The sequence below is a fragment of the Pteropus medius genome, unplaced genomic scaffold (genome assembly GCF_902729225.1).
Source record: "Pteropus medius unplaced genomic scaffold, Ma_sr-lr_union100, whole genome shotgun sequence".
NCBI lineage: Eukaryota > Metazoa > Chordata > Mammalia > Chiroptera > Pteropodidae > Pteropus > Pteropus medius.
In genome coordinates this window covers 8,999,288-9,019,126 of record NW_024349802.1, presented here as the reverse complement: position 1 = coordinate 9,019,126, position 19,839 = coordinate 8,999,288, and the positions used below count along the sequence as shown (strand labels likewise).

The following is a 19,839-nucleotide window of genomic DNA, read 5'->3' as shown; positions in this document are numbered from 1 at the left end:
ATTAGTACTGGGTGCTAAGGCTTCAACATATGAATTTGGTGGCAGAGGGAGACACAGTTTAGTAACAGAACCCTAACTGCAAAAAAGATATTCTTGGATATTATAAAATGGTGACTAAAAATATCAAAGTTGCTGCTTTCTGGAAATATAGCTGACCACAGTTTTCCCTTTCTTCCTCAGTTCATTCTTTTTCCCTTTTTCCAGTTTTCTATTTTTAGGTATAATTTAGGTACAGTAAAATACACCCTTTTTAGCCTGCAGTTCTATAAGTTGTGTAACCACTACATTTAATGAGGTTTTTGGAATCAAGTTTGTAGGAGGGGTGAAAACCAAAGATTGTGTAAATTTCAGTTATATTTTTATTTTATTTATTTATTTTTGTTTTCGAAGGCTGACACACCCATAAGCAAGGTAAAGCCAGGATACTCTAGCAGTGAACTAAAAGGTAAAGTAGAAAAATAAAAGTTTGTCTCCCTGAATGATGAGGGGTAGGAGGTTGACTGCATCATTTAAGTGTTTACATAACAACTCCTTATCCACTGTCCCAACCTTTACCAATCTAATCTCTGAAAAGAATTTAACATCCAATTATCTTGCATATATCCTGAATGTCTTCTTGAATGTCTCTCAAACATATTTGTGTTGTTTCTCATTATCCCTACTCCTCTTCTATATGTAAGGCTCATACCAGACACACGCCTCTATGAAGTTCTTTAGTCAGATTAAACCCATAATGGGTCCACAATTCAGTGGTGTGGAAGATTATTTTAAAACAATGTAGGAGAAAACTGTTACTTTAGATTTACCGTTTAGATGGGAAAATAAGTAATGGTCATTTCCTTCAGAAATTCATCTTTTATTGTTTTAACATTTTTTGGATGACCCTAAAATATATTTCTTAAGGTCTAATCTCTCATCTGAACTATAGTCTTGGGCATCCCAAAAAACAATGCCCCATGAACAACACAGTGTCATCTTAAACATTAACAGCTGTGTTCATCATCTCCATTCCCTCCAAAATAGTTTCTTAGATTCTCTAGTTCTACCATTGCTGTGATTTTACGCTTCCAGACTTCAATCACTGGAATGCTTTTATTTCTCTCATTCTTTCTTATTAGTTAGCAAATCCTGACATATCTGACTCATTTTTTTTTATAACAAGGTATTAGCTTCCCATTGTTCTTTTTGCCCCTACCCCAATGGCACTTATTGCTAACATGCTATATACCATTCTTATTTATCGTCTGCTCTTCCCCACTAGAATGTAAGCTCCATGATGGCAGAGATTTTTGTCTATTGTTTACTGCCATATTCCCAGCACCTGGTATGGCATTTATTGGATAAACTGAGCACTTTCTATGTGTCAGGCACTGTGCTCTGTGTTTATATGCAGAATATCATTTACTTTTTACACTTGAGAGGTGTTTTATTGTTCTGGTTTTCAGACAATAAAACTAGTTTAAGTTTTTAAAAAAGTTAAGTGACTTGCCCAAAGTCACACAGTTTGATGATCTGTGTGACTCATTAATGGTAGGAGCCAGACTCTGGTTTGTCTCCAAAGGTTGTGGCCTATCTACATACCTTTGGAATAATATTCAAACTCAACTTAAAATTCAAGACATTCCATAATATAAAAGACCCTCAACCAACTTTACCTCTTATTACCTTATATCAAAATCCTGTTCCAGTCAAACTGGTCTACTTACTGCCCCTTGAAGCTTACGTAGCTTTGTTTCCTCTGGTTTTTGCTCAGATACACTCACTCTAGAAATCTTACCCAGCTTTTGACTCTGAAATTCAGTGCAACTTCCACCTCTTTCACAAATCATTCCTGAATAGTACCGAATGCAGTGAGGAATTCCTCTTCAGTATTTACCACATGGTTTTGGAGGCTCTTGGTCACGTAACGTCTCATCCTGTGACCCACTTTATCTTGCTTGGCACATAAAGTTTCAATAAATGGAAGCCATTTTAATTTTCTTGCATTCCCACCCAAGTGAGGGTCTGTTAGGCAGTTATCAGGGGTGCGTGACATTTGTATATAATGTTCGTGTGGTATCAAATGCCTTTAAAAAGCTAAGGTTTTAGCTGGAAAGGAAGCAACGCATAGATATGTAAACGAAACATATAAAATGACGTGTTCACTGGGGTAAAATGAAAATGTCGGTTGTCAGAGTACACTGAGGCTGAGAGGGCTTCTTGGGAGAGCTTCCCGGATGGCCAAAGGGTGTCCTCGGTTGTAAAGTATGAAGCGCATTTAGCGCACTGCTGTGCTGCCCTTCACATTCCCTCGGGCTCGCTTTTGGGCAGGGCCACGTGCCAATGTCTTAGGTTAACCGCGCATCGGGCCCACTGTAAACGGCTAATAACTGCCTGCCCCAACCAGGCCTCTACCCTCCATCTTTGTGCGTCGGACGGGAGGGGCGAGGACACCAGGTGTAGCGGGCCAGTCGCAACGCGGCGGGTAAATCCGGGCCCCCAAACCCCAACAGTCAAGTTTTCAAAAATCCCGCGCGTGGCGCCCCAGGCCGCATCCGTTGGGAACGGCCCCCAGCGCGCCCCCGCTGTCGCTTCCCTTCCCCCCAACCCCTTGCCATCCCCGACCCGCGCCAAGCTCAGAGTGGGAGGAGGCATGGAGGGAGGTAGACAGGATACGCACACGGGGCGCTGGGGATAGCGCGTTCCGGGGAGCGCGCTCGTCCAGCGGCTGCGGAAAACGGAAGTGGGTGCGAGTGGGTCGCGGTGATTGGCTGAACTGACATGTCTCTCAAGGGGCTGGCGCGAACGCCACTGCAGAGTTAGGCTAGTGGATACGGCAAGGGGAGGGGGCAAATCACTGGGAACAGCCGCGGTCTTGGGAGGAAATGAATCTCAGAGGTGCGCGGAGGGCCGGGAGAGTGTCTCGTCAAGGCACACTGGGGAGCCCCGGGAGCGAAAGCGGGACAGTAGAGGCGGCGGCAGAGGCAGTGCAGGCCAAGGGCTTGAATAGACCGCGGAGGGCGGGGAGTCCATGATCGAGAGCGGCGCTGCGGCGCGGTAGGCGGGACTAAGGAGAGCGAGGCGGGGATTGGCGGGCAGCCCTGAGCTGCCGTACGTCGGCGGTGACGCACGCCTCGGGGAGGGTGCGCGCGCGTTCAGCGGCCTCTTTGTGTGGTGCCCAGATAGGGGAGCGGAGGTGGCAGCGGCGGCGGCGGTAGCAGTGGCGGCCTTGGTTGTCTTCCAGTCTCCTCGGCTCGCCCTCTAGCCGGCACCTCTCCCCTTCCCTCCCCCTTCCTTTTCTCCTCCTTCCCTCCCCTTCCCTTTTTCCCTTCCCCGTCGGCGAACGGCGGTGGCGGCTCCAGCAACGGCTGGGCCCAAGCTGTGAAGAGGCCCTTAGCCAACGATAACGGCGACGGCGAAAGCTCGGAGCTCGCAGGGCGGGGGAAAGGCCCGGGCCGTAGAGATGGAGAATTCCCAGTTGTGTAAGCTGTTCATCGGCGGCCTCAATGTGCAGACGAGTGAGTCGGGCCTGCGCGGCCACTTCGAGGCCTTTGGGACTCTGACGGACTGCGTGGTGGTGGTGAATCCTCAGACCAAGCGCTCCCGTTGCTTTGGCTTCGTGACCTACTCCAATGTGGAGGAGGCCGATGCCGCCATGGCCGCCTCGCCCCATGCCGTGGACGGCAACACGGTGGAGCTGAAGCGGGCGGTGTCCCGGGAGGATTCGGCGCGGCCCGGTGCCCACGCGAAGGTTAAGAAGCTCTTTGTCGGGGGCCTTAAGGGAGACGTGGCCGAGGGCGACCTGATCGAGCACTTCTCGCAGTTTGGCACCGTGGAAAAGGCCGAGATTATTGCCGACAAGCAGTCCGGCAAGAAGCGTGGCTTCGGCTTCGTGTATTTTCAGAATCACGACGCGGCAGACAAGGCCGCGGTGGTCAAGTTCCATCCGATCCAGGGCCATCGCGTAGAAGTGAAGAAGGCCGTACCCAAGGAGGATATCCACTCCGGTGGGGGTGGAGGCGGCTCCCGGTCCTCCCGGGGCGGCCGAGGCGGCCGCGGGCGCGGCGGTGGTCGTGACCAGAACGGCCTGTCCAAGGGCGGCGGCGGCGGTTACAACAGCTACGGTGGTTACGGCGGCGGCGGTGGCGGCGGCGGCTACAATGCCTACGGAGGCGGCGGAGGCGGTCTGGTCCCACGGTGAAGCGTGACTACGGCACGGCTTCTGGCGGCTTCGGCAGCGCCAGCCAGCACCCAGTCCTCCTACGGGCCCATGAAGAGCGGCGGCGGCGGCGGCGGCGGAGGAGGAGGCAGCAGCTGGGGCGGTCGCAGTAACAGTGGACCTTACAGAGGCGGTTATGGCGGTGGGGGTGGTTATGGAGGTAGCTCCTTCTAAAAATTTTTTAAATGCCTGGGAGTGGCTATAGGGGTAGCTTTTCAACAACCCAACTAGGGTCAACTCCTGAGTCCCTTTCCCTCCCACTGCCTTCCCCATTATGCCCTTGGGGGAGCCGCTTCGAAGGCTGCTTACCCTTGAGGGTGTCGCCCTATTTGCCTGCCACCTCTTGTCTCTCTGAAGATGGACTCGGCCCCACATACACATTTTTTGTGTTACAGTCATTGATGGACTCTATTTTTTTATTATTACTTGGACCTTGGTCGTTTTTATACTAGCAAAATGTCTTGTTTTAATTTGTGTTTTTTGGGGGAGGGAGTGAACTTGCTGATTCTGTAGCAAAACCTGGGTGGGGGTTGGGGTGGGGGGTAGTTTACTTTGTTGTAAGGACTTGATACTTGGCTACAGCGTTTTCTATGAAATCTACTTGGATCCCATGCCTGAAATTTGGAAGCATATGTACAAAAATCATTTTTACGTTTTATTTTTAATAAATCATTGTGTTTGACCGTACATGTCTAACATTTTTTTCCTAGGGTCCATTCCGCACCGTTTTAAGGGATATTATTTGAAAATTTTTCGTGTTAATTCTTAATTTTTGATGTGTATTTAGATAACTTTTAAGAGGTCCTGTGGTTTTATTTTTTCTGTTACCCTGCTAGTGACGTGTTGAATTTTATCCCTTTACAGGCAAAACTTTTGAAATGGTGGATGTGGCTTTTTAAAGTCTTTAAAGTTTCTGTGCATCCATCTTCTGTACTAAGCGACTTGCTTATCATCTTGACATGATTGGTCACTTTTTATGAGAATTTACTTCAAAGTATGTACTGTATAGTTCTAAAGAAATAGTTTTTGTTAAGCATGTGTTTTCATTCATATAAACTGTTTAAAAACTTTCAGATGGCCTAGTTTCATCTCTTATTGGTTTGTCTGTAATGAATGGTTACAAACAATCGTTATATTTTACTCGCAAACAATGCATTTTGTATTTTCAGAGCAGGTTTAAACGTTTTTTTTCCTATAGCTGAACGGTCCACGAAAATCCTTCCCCTCAACCGTTGTAGCGCCATCTACTGGCAGAATGGCAGTGTGTGCAAAACAATTTGTTTAAAAACTTGCTTAGGACAATTGCATCAGATTAGAAGTTTTGCCATCAAAAATCTGTGCAGACTTTGGTTACACATTTACTTGTAACTAAGGTGGGCCTTACAGGAATGTAGTTAACAGTCCATATCACAATTGATCTTTCTACGTGAGATTTGAAAATGTAAACTATGCATAGCTTGGGCAATGGCCCTAGATTGCTATGACAGCTAATGAACCAGCTATGTGTACTGGTATCTTAGGTGCAAGTTGTAAAGCAAAATATCTGTATTCTGCTTGGTTAACAAATGTATAGTTGTAGCCCTTTCATGCAATAGATTTCAAATTGTTGTTTATAAAAAACAAAACGATATAGGAGAAAATTGCCTTCCTGAATAGAAATACAGAATAGCAACGTTTATGGATATCACAAATAAAGAATTCAATTCTTTACATGATTGAGTGAGAGTATGTATAATCTGGTGGGTGGGTTCAGAGTACCCGTTAATCTAGTACATTTAATGTTACCATAAAATATTTGACTTGAATCTTGCAGTCGAAAGCCATACTAAGAAGAGATTACTGGGATTTAAAGTAAAAATATTTTAACATTGACCTTTTTTCTCTTTTAGTTCTTGTCACTATAGTTAAGATCTAATTCTTGCCAAAAATTTTTTCCTAATTGCCAGTGCTCTACTTTAGATAAGAAAGGTCAAGGTTACTAGGCTAGTTTGTGGCTGCTCAGTCAACTTGACAAATGATAGCTAATGCTTGGTACAAATATCTAAGTATACTTATGTGACAGATGGGATAGATGTTTCTGCCCATTGAATAAACACCGTCAAATCTTTTGCTCTTAAATGGCTCTACAATTTTTTTAAATTTGTTTTATTTTTCACTTTCAGTGAAGCACATGTTAGCTTTTTCATTTGGTATTTTGGTCCAGCTTTTTGGAGGTCCTCTAGAATACAGAGAATGTGATATACTTAAATTATTTTGTTCTAATAGTCATTCTGTTTGCCTTTTTACTCTGGTTTAGAAAGGGAAAAATCTATTCCAGGTCAATTGGAATAGACCAACTTTTGGAGGGTTTTCAAATTGATAAGTTCATTTTGTAGTCCTCAAAATAATGACTTCTAAAAAGTTAAATGAATTATGTAAAATTATTTCCTGTTAATTGAAAGGTGACTTAGTATCCTGTTTGAAGTATATTAACATTTCATTGTCATGTATTTTACAAGTTTCTGTAATTTGGACTGGTGTTTAGTGAAGGCAGAATTTCTCAATTTTTAGGAAAGGATTTTTGGCATGTGGGACTTTTTTTGCCAACCAGTTGTATGTTTTGACTTCTTTCACCTATGAGAACTATCTGAACATTATTCAAATTTAAGAATTCTTGGAAGAAAGTGGTACAGAATCTAGTCAGTATTGAATACAATTTTTGCACCATGCTTAAATCTAATTTGAAAGGTTAGCAAAATAAATTTTTTTGTCTGTGTGAAGGACTTTTGCGTTTACAGTGTTTTTAGTATAAATTCAGTGGTGATCATTAAAAGGGCTTTGAAAGGTCTCAAGGTGCACGATAATTTCAAGTATTAAAAAGCTTGCAACTTGTTAATGTTCATAGAACTACCAAATCAGAATGACATACTGATTGTTTCTTAGTGCTTTGGAACATTGATTTCATATTTAAATCTATTTCACAATGAGTTTTTGTTTTTAAGCATAATTTAAAGAATTTGAGGATACTCGAGAATTTGGTATTTATGATTACTTCCCCCAAGACTAGAAGTGACTGTTAGTTACTTGTAGGCTTATTCGTCTTTTAAATGTGCTTGATTTTCTCAGATTTGAGAATTTGCATTTAACATTAAATTTTGTATGACTTTGTTCACTGAAAGTGGGCTTTTGGATTGATTTGAGCAGAGCTACATCTAGACAGTATGGGTTTTACCAAAAAAAGCCATTTGCTCTTAGGGTAAGTCTCTTACATTTTAACCAATTTTTGCTGAGTCAGTGTAAAATTTTGATTACTGGAAAAAAATCCTGTTCCGTTTTAGAAGGCCCTCTTTTGTTTTCTTTTTGAAATGGCAGCAAAGACTGTCTAAATTTAGGGCAGTACTTTTTCCTAGCAGGTTATTCTGATGTGCCTTTGTCTTAAGATTTCTATTAAAGGGAAGAGAAATTATAAAATTTTTTTCCAATAAAAAGTCCCTTGAAAGAATACATAAAGCGTAAGAAATGTTCTGTACATCACTTAGAGTGTTGCATAACATTTGGATTGTATCTCAATTCACAGAAAATACCAATATTGCTAGGAAATAGAAAATATGGAAATCTTAATCTTTGGTGGTATATTTTTAAAAATAACTGTTAGAATTAATCTTATAAACGAAACCAAACTAAACAAAATAAGTAAAAATCCTACCTGTATGACCAAACCCCTTCCTCAAGAATAATCTTTAACAGGCATATATTCACCACTGTCTTCTATACACTTAATTTTAAAAAATAGAATTATGTAGTTTTGTAGTTTGTATATATATTAACATTCTCATAGCAAGACCATTTTCTTAATGCCTGTATAATGTTCCATAGTATAGTTGTATCAACATAAAACATTCCTCTGTTGATGGATGTGTTCCATTTTTTGCTGTTGTGAATAAGGCAGTGTATTACTATCCTTGCAGATGTGTTTGCTCATCAAATACACTTAGGTGATGAGATGGCTACCTTGGTTAAATGTGCTAGATAATGAGAATGCAACAGTTTTCTGATACAAATATTTTTCAATTCTCAGTATACATAAAGAAATAAACTCATTGGTGGCTTTTTTAAAGCTTAAGGGTAAATTCAAACATTTTCTGAAAAATTTCAAAGCTGGACTATACATGATAAAAGTTAATGGCCTATGAGGACCATTCTATTACTGTCTTCCGCTTTTGTTTTCAGTAGTTGTACTGCAGAAATATTTGCTAGTTTTCCCATGTTGATGTCTACACATATTACTGTCTGAAGAAATAAAGTTAACTTATTTTCTTTGGACTTCATTTTCCTATGATGTGAAGATTATAATTGCTTAAATCCTTTAATTTGATACTGTTATCTTTTAGTCATATTTGGTAATTATTCACTAACAGCTCTGAAAAGGAACCCTTAGACTAGTTTTTAAAATCCGTTCAATGAGAATGAACATGATTTAGCTAAATAGTAAGGATCAGCCCTTACAAAATTTCCACAATTTAGTTTGGGTGGTAAGAATTTAAATTAACTGATATAGAGTATGGATATTTTAGAGATAAATATGAGCCATAGTGGCGACTTTCCATGTGGGTCAAGAAAAATGTTAAGGAAGAGACATTTGGATGGCAAGGGCATTCCACAGCTTATGCCAAAGTGCAGAGCATGATGTATTTGGCTCCTTGCTTTTTTCGTAGATTGCTAGACCACAAAGACCTTTAAAAGCACATTTCATTTTGCATTATTTTGTGATTCATGATTTTTGCTAAATATTAATAGCAAAATCAGCTTAAGGGAGGCAGAACTTAAAATATTCAGTGATAGAAATACAAATCAGATGAGATCTTAAATGGGAAATGATAATGAATTTTCATAAGAATTCATATTTTGGATTATATTTGAATTCGTGTGACTTGTTGCTTAAATTTGGTCTTTTACTAAGTATGATGTGTGGAAGTATCTTGGGAAATAGAATTTATTACTCATTTCAAAGAAAAGCACACAACTGGTTAGGGAAAATTATTCTTTGGCATTGGAACTTGCTTTTGGGTAAACTGAATTCTCCCTAAATGAGAATTTATTACCAGATAAAACATTTATCATAAAAAGATACTTGAAAGCTGCTTTTAAAAAAGGAATCCCAATGTAGGAAGGCTAGAAAGGGCAATTAAGTCTCTTACTGACTTTTTCCACCTACTTTTTTACTTGCACTTGGAGCTGGAAGATTTGAATATTCAGAGAGGAAAAGGGTTTAAGAAGATACCTTGTTAGGCATTCCTTAACTGTGTTTTCTACTCAAGCAGGTCTTCTTTTGCTCCTTTGATTCTTTTACCAGTTTGTATGATTTGCTTAAAAATTATCTGAAATAGGTTTGTGTTATCTCTTGCTCTAATAATCTCTGATGTGGACTTACATCATTTAAACAGTATGCTTAATTCTGAATGTTTACCATTGATATCAGGTATTGACTACCTTCTTTGTGCAAAACACATCTAGGATGTAGAGATACATAGCAGTGAGACAAACATGGTTCCTGTGTTCAAATAACTTGCATTTTGGTTAGAATTTGATTTCTATTGAAATGATGTATCCATTCCTTTTCAGCATTGTGGCACCATCTCAGATTGTTCACACCATACAAACTAATTGGAGTTAGTCCCCTTGACTTAGTGTATGTTCTCTGATTAAAATTTAGGCTTCACTTCTTTAGTTACTTGTTATTGGAAACCATATGAAAAGTGCATTTTTTCTTTTGATGCTTATATTGCAAAGTAATTTGCCTCAGAGTAGACATCTGATTTAATATTTCATAGTCCTTAAGGATGTAAATTTTGACATCAATTCTATTCCTGACGCTGTCACGTTTTAGCTGTGTGACCATGAACATATTGGCCGGAACCTCAGTTTCCTTGTCTTTAAAAAGGAGAAGCTACTAGTAATACCTTTTCATGTGGGTTGTTGAATAGATTCAGTGAAAGAATGCATATAAAGGGCTTGCTGTTGTCTCTGTTGGTAGTAAGGTTAATATGACCTCTTTTAAGAGGTGTGACTGATTAGCAAAAGGTGTACCTTTATTTCACCTTCATCCCAACCACATGGTGTTTACACAGTTGATGAGATGAACGAGTAACTGTCTTGAAAAGAGTAATAATATAAGCATATGTGGTCCATAGAGCACTTTTAATAACAGATTTGGTTTTTAACCTAGGTTTTGCCCTTGACTTGTTGGGTTTGGGGACCCCCCAAACCTCTGCTAATTCAATGCTAGTAGGAAAGAGATCAACCATGTTAGCTATCTGTAAGTGTTTATTTCTTATAAGGAAGATATAAATAATGTGGGTGTAGAGGAGAGGTGACTTTCACATAGAAAGAAAAAAAAACTGTGGAGGATATATGATTTGACCTCAAAAATTGGCCACATAGAGAAGGTAGGGACAGAAGTAATTTCAGGTAGAGGGACAAACAGGCAGAGACATGGAGTATATACAGAGAAATATTCCTGCTCAACACTGTTAAGTATATTTACAAATATTCTAATTGGTCTATTCAGTAACCCCTTGCTTCATAGATAAGGTAGCAGAAGCTTCCCTCAGAAAGGTGAATTAACTTTCCCAAGGCCACCCAGCTGGTAAAGTGATTTATCTGGGAGTTGAATCAAGACTGATTGATTCCAGTGGTCATACTCTTCACTAACTTTTATTTGCTTTGAAATACAAGTGGTTAATTTGTACTAAGGATAAAGGAGAGTTGTAGGAAATAAATTGGGATAAGTTGAAACTACATACTGAGTGAGGTCATTGAGTAGTACGCTAAGGAGTTTGGACTTTATCTGGCAGGCAGTGAAAATCACTAAAGGTTTTGAGCAACAATAGTGGTAGTGAGACTGTAATTAGAAAGATTAATTCAGGAGCATTCTGTAAAATAGATGACATTTGAGTGATGTTTCAGATGGAAGGTTGCTAAGACAACTGATATTAACCAGAGAAAATGAGAGCAAGAATAAAGGTGGTGCTGGAAATAAAATGAAAGGGAATTTGAGGGAAGTTGTGAAAGTATATAATTGGCAAATGATTGGATGTGTGGGGAATAAGGAAGAGGGAATAGATGAATCAGAATTACTGTGTGAGCAGGAGAATGGTGGTGGCGATGCCCCTGGAAATGGGAAAAGATTTGGAAGGTTTGGACACAGTAAGTTGAGCACATCTAAGCATTGTACCTTTCGAGATAGCTTTACAGAATGGTTACTGAGCTGAGTTTTCTTTTTACTCTTCCTGAGCCATTCTCCATCTTTCTCTTCCTTGTTCTGTGTTCTTGGGAGATGTATTCTTAAAGAACTGTATACTCTTTTTCTGGCTTCATTTTGGGTTTGGACAATGAGAGAAACTGACAGGAGATCTGGAGAGATTGATGAGGTCAAGATATTTGTTCCTTATATCCTCCAAATACACATATTCAGCAAACTGGTTGTCAGTGGCCACAGCTCTGCTCCACTGTCTCTCTCTCAGGGCTCTAGGTCTTTTCTGGCTTCTGGTAACCACTCTCTCCTATTGCTACTTCAGGCACCCTGTTGCTAGCCCCAAGATGGTTCTCCAAACCTTGTTGAGTTTCCTTAACTGTGACCACACCTTTGTAAATAGTTCCTTTTATTAAGACTATTCAGAAACCTTGTTTGAATGTGCCATCTGTGTTCATGTCTTCAGTGAAAAAATTTTAATCCCTTTTCACATTTTTTTTCTTGATCTCCCAGGCACCGCGGAACTTCGAGAAGACCTAGCTGTTTGCACTAGATTACTCTCCTAACCTGTCATAAGTTTTCCCTCGTTGTTTGAAATTCAGTGTCTCCCTGTTTTCCTATGTCAGGTTAAACTTGTGGCTATTCTACTCAATGATTCCGCTGGAAATAGAGCAGTGAATGAGACAAAAATCCCTACCCTCAACAGAGCTTATATTTTAGTGGGGAGAGACAATAATAATAGATGTTAGAAGATGATGAGTGGTATGGAAGAATTAGGTAAGGGGTGGGAGTGCTGCAAGGCAAAATGTTTGTGAAGATAGTGCAGTTTAAAATAGGGTGGTTGGGTAGATTTCTCTGAGAAAGTGAAAGCTGAACAAAGACAAAGGAAATGTGGGAGTGGGCGATGCAGATATTTAGGGGAAGAGCATTCCAGGTAGAAGATTAGGAAAAGCAAAAGCCCTGAGGCAGGATTTTGCCTGGCCTTTTTGAGGAAAAGCAAGTTACTCAAGGTGGCTAGAACTGAAAGAAGGAAGAGAAGCAAAGGAGTAGCTACTCTTCAGGTCAGAGAGGGGCCAGACTGTATAGGGATTTGTAAGCTGTTGTAAGGATTTTTGCTTTTACTGCACGAATGGTGAACCATTTTAGAGTTTTGAGCAGAGGCATGTCATGATTTGCCTTGAATTTTAAAAGATTCTGATTTTCCCTCTCCTAGGACAAAAGTTTTTCTTTTTTTGGTATATATAGTTGCTTTCAATGAGGATTTATGAGGAAAGCAAAACAACTTGGATTAAGCTTTAAAAGACCCACAATCTCTTTAATTGTACTATAGGCATATATATTTTTTGAGAGAGATCATTCTTTTTTGGCTGAAATGAATCTTTAATTGGTGATATGTTACTTTTAGAGGGTCCTGCCTGCCTTGTCTGGGCAGTTGGATTTAAGGAATGTTTCTACTGTTTCCTAACTGATAAGGGTGGTCCACTGTCTCTAGACTGTGCAAGCAATATGACTCCTGGGAGTCTGGAATTATAATATGTGGTAGGTGGTGGGTACCTATAAAACTTGAGTACTGAGTCCTTGGGCAGAAACATCACATGAGTGTATTTTGTGTGACCTCTCATGGTAGGGAGAGAGCCTTAAAGAGGACTGTGCATACATTCTTCTAGACTGCTTGTGTCTTTTCCCCGTATGATCAGACTGTATCCTTACTTCGAGGCTGTAACAAATGTTAGCTATGAATACAACACTTAAGCAGTGCTGAGTTCTGAGAGTTATGGCTAATCTCTGAATGTGGGGTTGGTCTTGGGAACCCCTGATACAGCTAACATTTTTCTTTTTAGTGTCAGCGAGTCAAGTGGAAAACAGGTTGTGGGTACAAGGTGCAATTTTGGAAAAACTATTACATAGGTCAGTCTGTTGGAGAGTTCTTCTGAGCAGTTTCTGCTTTGTTAATTCCTTTCCTTTCTCCAAAAGCTCTTTTGGTCTTTTCATTATTACAGCTTCTAGCAGTTTTGAGCATGGGAGATACACTGCCATCATGTAAATTCTTCGTAAACAAGTTTATGAAAAGGACTGCCTTGTATAGGTCTTTAAAATGATCTAAGCGAAGGCAATTGTTGATATAGACATCATAAATAATTCCTTAGGGAGAAAGGAAATATAATTGCTTCATCTTATAAATGGTGTAGGTATGTCCATATATTAGAAGATCATATTTTGTTTGCTTGTAAACTCTCTGCAATGAAACGTGTAGCAAGCTGGTGTGTGATTTAACTACTTCATATTACTCCCCTGAGAAGTTATTTTGTCCTGATCGTGTAATAAGATTTTGGAACAGAGAAGATGAGACTTGGGTCACAGAAGGGAGATTGTGGCAGAAATGCTCCTTTGACATAACTCTTATGAATTCTACTTTATTCCTGACATCAGAGTCACAGCCAGTTCCCCTCAAATCTCTGGATCCTAATATCAATGAACTTGAAAGCTTTTATTTTCAATTGGTGGAACTATTTTTTTGTAGTCGCCAATTGATTTTAATCACACTTTTGTACTTTAATTACTGAAACTGCAGACAGTAACTTCTCTGTCAGGTTGGGAAAATGATGACTGAGAAGGGGATTTAACCTAAGAAAACAATTTAATGAAAGGAAAACAGTTTTTGCATAAAGACAATCATTATAACAAAAAGAGATTGGAAATTAAATGTCAAACGTTAGGAAAATGTTTACTAAATTGAGCTCTGTGAAAAGATGAAATGTGAAAAACCCAGTGTTCATCAACAGATGAATGGATTAACAAGTGTGCTATATACATAAAATGGAGTATTATTCAACCATAAAAAGGAATGAAATTCTGATATATTCTACAACGTGAATGAACTTTGAAAACATGCTAAGTGAAATAAGCCAGACACAAAAGGGCAAATACTGTATTGTACTTGTTACCTAGAATAGGCAAATTCATGGAAAAAGTAGAATTAGAGGTTATCAGGGGCTTGGAGGAAGGGAGAATAGAAAGTTACTGTTTAATGGATGCAGAGTTTCTTTGAGAATGCTGAAAAAGTTCTGGAGATGGATGTTGGTGATGGTGCACAACATTGTGAATGTACTAATACCACTTCAGTGTGCACTGAAAAATGGTTAAAATGGTAAATTTTTCGTATATTCTAGCACAATACAATTTATAAAAATATGTAATAAAATGTTGTAATATAATATGTAAGTATATTAAAGTAATAGGATTAAACAATTGAGACTTTTAAATTATTTTTTAATATTTTAAATGAAGTCATGAGAAATTGAAATTACCTAGCTGTGACTATAATTGTGAATACCCTTTTTAAAGCTCCGCAGAATTATTTACCAAGTTTGCAACTTCATTTTTATTCCTTGTATTGCTCCCTCTTTCTCCAAACTGGAAGTTGTCTCTTCCTCCACTGAGTTTCTGTGGTACCTTTTCTGCCCTTCTCTTGTTTCTCTTTTTTACTATTTATATGTGTCACTGTGCAGCTTCTCCAACTAGTTCGTAAGTCTTTTGACATCTTATTCATGTAGGATGTATGTTGTAGTTTCCTGGTACAGCCCATTGCACAGACAGTATGATATTCAGAGACTGACTTATAACCCTGCAGTTATATTAAGGTGGGGAGAGACCAGAGTGTTTGAGCATACTCGCTTATGGTTTTTACATTAAGCATGTTCCTGTCTCAATTCTCAGGACCTCCTAGATGTGCAGGCCTGACCGCACCCACACACACATCATTGTGTTCTTGACATTGGGGCTCTGTTCCATCTGTTTTTTACCTTTTCATGTAAAAACAACCTTGTTTTCTTTGTACCCAGAAAGGAAAGGACCACAAAGGTGAGACGGGGGAAGCAGATAGAGGACCAATGCGTTCAACTTAAAGTATCTATGAAAAAGTTTGAAGTAGGAATTAAGGTTTATTCTTGAATAGAATATTCTGTGAAGGAAGCTCATCACCCCTGACCCTCTCCCTTCCCCCCAGCGTCATTGGTGTAATAATTAGGTTTTGCTTTGGTTATGAAGAGATATACAGATTTACCAGCAGAGGGCACCAGTAGTAGGTTGAAGATTCAAGAGAGGAAAGAATTCTTAGGAAGACTTTGAAAGATAGTGTTTGCAATGTACTGGCTTGTGTGAAGCACCCTGCTTGTTGCTATAGTTGGTTTGGCTTTTCTTTGACTCACTTGGTGTTCAGTGGTGTGCATCTAGCTTTCCCCAAGAGCAGTCTTTGGCTAGGCCTGGTTGGTAAGCTAAGGGACCAGAGGAGTCCAGGGGAAAGGACTTTATAGTAGTGTTTGGAAGCTGTGGATGCCGACTTGTATTAATATCCAAGAGTTCAAATGCTGTTCTTTCTCATATTCAGGTGAGATTGAAAGGCATTAGACCAGGCATCTGAGGATCTGGTTCCATACCCCAATCAGCCCTCAACTTCACTGGGTGATATCGAGTCACTTGATTTCTTTCTCATAGCCTCACTGACTCATCTCTACAATGGAGGTAGTAAGAGAGGGGTAGTGTCTGTGGTGCATAGTAGATAATAATGGGCTCTGTGGTTGGGCAGACGTAGGTTGAAACCTGTGGGACTGTGGCCACGTCATTTAACTCTCAGAACTTCAGTTTCCTCACATTTATTCATTTTTGTTCTAATAGAACTTATATTTATTAGGTTACTTTTGAAAATGATTTCTTTTAACCTTTTGACCCCCTTTACCTATTTCTCCCTGCCCCACCTCCTGTCTCTGGCAACTACCAATCTGTTCTCTGTATCTGTGAGCTTGTGTTTTTATAAAATTTTAAAAAGTTTTATTTTCTAGACTCCACATATAAGAGAGGTTATATAGTATTTGTCTTTGACCGATTTCACTTAGCATACTACCTTCAAAAGTCCATTCATGTTGTTGCAAATGGCAGAATTTCATTCTTTTTAATGGCTGAATAATATTCCATTGCTATACGTACACATGTGTGAGAGAGAGAGAGAGTGAGTGAGAGAGAGTGTGTGTGTATCTCAATTTCTAATCCATTCATCCACTGATGGACACTTTAAGTTGTTTCCATATCTTGGCTATTGTAAATAATGCTGCAGTGAACATGGGGCTACATATATCTTTTCAAGTTAGTGTTTTCATTTTCTTTGGGTAGATACCCAGAAGTAGAATTGCTGGATCTATTTTTAATTTTTTGAGAAACCTTCATACTGTTTCCATGGTGGCTGCACCAGTTTACATTCCCACCAACAGACCACATCCTTGCTAACACTTATTATTTCTTGTCTTTTTGATAATAACCATTCTAACAGGTATGAGGTGATATTTCATTGATTTGCATTTCCCTGGTGATTAATGATGTTGAGCATCTTTTCATGTACTTGTTGGCTATTTGAATATCTTCTTTGGAAAAATGTCTATTTTGGTCTTTCGCTCATTTTTTAATTGCATTTTTAGTATTCTTGCTGTTGAGTTGTGTGAGTCCTTTATGTATTTTGGATAATAGCCCCTTATCAAATATATGATTTGCAGATATTTTTCTTCCATTCAGTTGGTTGCCTTTTTATTTTGTTGGTTTCCTTTACTGTGCAGAAGCTTTTGGTATGATGTAGTCCCACTTATTTATTTTTGCTTTTGTTGCTTTGCTTTTGGTGTCACATTTAAAAAATCATTGCCAACACCTATGTCAAGGAACTTACAGCTTATGTTTGTTTTGTTTTGTTTTGTTTTTTAGGCGTTTTGTGGTTTTAGGTCTTACGTTCAAGTCTTTAATCCATTTTGAGGTGATTTTGGGCATGGAGTAAAATAGCGGTCTAGTTTCATTCTTTTGCATGTGACTGTACCATTTATTGAAGAGACTATCCTTTCTCTGTTGTATATTCTTGGCTCCTTTGTTGTAAATTAACTGAACATAGATGTGTGGGTTTATTTCTGGACTCTATTCTATTCCATTGATTTATGTGTCTGTTTTTATGCCCAAGCCACACTGTTTTGATTACTGTAGCTTTATAATATAGTTTGAAATCAGGGAGCATGATGCTTCCAGCTTTGCTCTTTCTCAAGATTATCTTGGCTATATGAGGTTTTTTTGGTAAGTCCATACAAATTTTAAGATTGTTTTGTACCTGTGAAAAATTCCATTGAAATTTTGATAGTGATTGCATTCAATCTATAGATTGTTTTGAGTAGTATGGATATTTTAACCAGGTTGATTCTTCCAATCTGGGAGCATGGAATATTTTTCCTTTTATTTGTTTCTTCAGTTTTTTTCACTAATGTCTTATAGTTTTCGATATACAGGTCTTTCATCTCCATGGTTAAATTTGTTCCTAGGTATTTAATTTTTTAATGCAATTGTAAATAAGATAGTTTTCTTTATTTCTCTTTTTGATAGTTTGTTATTGGTGTATAGGAACACAACAGATTTTTGCATATTGATTTTGTACCCTGCAACTCAATTTGATTAATTCTAACAGAAAAGGGAACTCTTCCAAACTCATTTTATGAGGCCAGTATTACCCTGATACCAAAACCAAACCAGGGTACTACAAGAAAAGAAAATTATAGGCCAGTATCCCCGATAAACATAGATGCTAGAATTCTTGACTAAATACTAGCAAACCAAATTCTGCAGCATATTAAAAGGATCATTCACCACGTTCAAGTGGTATTTATCTTTGGGATGCAAGGATGGTTCAACATTTGCACATTAACAAAATGAAGGATAAAAGGGATAGGATCATCTTAATAGATACACAAAAAGCATTTGACATTTGTAATTGAATTCAAAATTCAACATATCAACAGTTTTTATAATAAAAACTCTGAAAGTGGATATAGAGGAAATGTACTTCAACATAATAAAATTCATACATGTCAAGTCCAGAGCTAACATCATATTCAGTGGTGAGAGGCTGAAAGAGAGCCTTTCCTCTAAGATCGGGAACAAGACAAGGATGCCCACTCTTGCCACTTTCATTCAACATAACAGTGGAAGTCCTAGCCAGAGCAGTTAGGCAAGAAAAACAAATAAAAGGCATCCAAATTGGAAAGGAAGAATTAAAACTGTCATTATTTGCAGATGACATATTATATATAGACCCTAAAGGCTTCACCAAGAAACTGTTATAAAGAAATTCGCTGTTATAAATTCACTGTGTTGTACAACTGTTATAAAGAAGTTGTACAATACAAAATCAATACATTAAAATTTGGGGCATTTGTATATACCACGCATTTGAAACAGGAATAATAATTCCTTCTCACAGGGTTTTTTTGAGGATTAAATAGGAGTAAAGTCTTGAGCACAGAGTCTGGCTCAGAGTACCATAGACAAGGGATGGGAGCAGTTACTACTATTCAGGAGGTGTTATCTTAAAGATGAGGGATGTGAAGCTTTGTAAGCTTTAAAGCACAACACAAATGCCATGAGTGATTATTCTCTTAAATGTACTGAGGACATGGGTCCTTCCACCAGCAGAGAAGGAGTCCTGAAGGAAGCCAAGCATTACTCTGGATAAAGTGCTGTTCTATTTACCTTTTGACTTTTTAGGGCCTCAAGTTCACTTTCAATTTTTGCCTGGCTTCCTGGGCTGGGGGCGCTCGAAGCAGCTATAAGGAGAGTCTACTCATCAAGTGCTCCATTATCTGAGGGGAAGTTTTGGTGATACAGATGTGGGTGGGCATTAATTTAGCTCTGGTTTTGCTTATTGTCCTGGGTGACCTATTGATAATGGTGACCACAGGAGAAGTGGAAATGGCTCCAGGAGAGCCCCGGGGCTGTGCTTCCAGTCACAGGGTACCCCGGGTGGCTTTCTTCTTGGCCTCAGAACCAAAGACTCACACAGCTATAGTTTGGTAGCATGGGCATAGGCAATGCAAATAATAGCTGCTAATGGTTACCGAGTGCTTATTACAGGTCAGAGTCTCTGCTAAGTGCTTTATATACTTTCATATTGAAACCTAACAACCCTAGGAAGTGGGACTATTATTTCCTTTTTAAAGATGAGAAAACTGAGACTTGTAAAGTAACTTGCCTAGTCGTCTTTCTGGTAAATACGTTTGGACCCTGGTCTGTCTGATTCTAATGGTGTGAGATCTTTTCATCGTTCTAAGTGGTCTTTGCATTTGGCTGTACATTAGAGTCATCTGTGAAGTTTATTAAAATTCTTGCTCCTAGGGCCCTAACTCTGTAGGTGTGAGGTGGAAGTTGGCCCTGTAGTGTGTTTGTTTTTCCAGATTTATTGAGGTATAATTTACATAAAATAAAATTCAACTATTTTAAGTGTCTGGTTTGATGAAATGTAGTAGTTGTATGCAATTGTGTATCACCACAGTCAAGATACAAAACATTTTCATAACCCTAAAGAGTTTCTTGTGCCTTTTGATCCCCTGATGCT

The 19,839-nt window shown here is 39.2% G+C and overlaps 2 protein-coding genes across 41 annotated transcripts in view; both read left to right on the top strand.

The window, feature by feature from the left end:
- Window positions 1-19,839, top strand: part of KLHL3 (kelch like family member 3) — a 235,899-nt gene that overhangs the window by 102,203 nt on the left and 113,857 nt on the right. For 3 of the 40 annotated variants that reach the window (XM_039836144.1, XM_039836150.1, XM_039836143.1), the window contains one exon: window positions 391-445. The exons of the other annotated variants lie outside the window; for them this stretch is intronic. The gene's annotated coding sequence lies outside the window, so the exon portion shown is untranslated. The remainder of the gene's footprint in view (window positions 1-390; window positions 446-19,839) is intronic. 40 annotated transcript variants of the gene reach the window in all.
- Window positions 3,126-5,908, top strand: HNRNPA0 (heterogeneous nuclear ribonucleoprotein A0). The gene is given in 3 exon segments (XM_039836157.1): window positions 3,126-4,165; window positions 4,168-4,230; window positions 4,232-5,908. Coding segments are annotated over 3 exon segments (927 nt in total). The 5' UTR covers window positions 3,126-3,442; the 3' UTR covers window positions 4,373-5,908.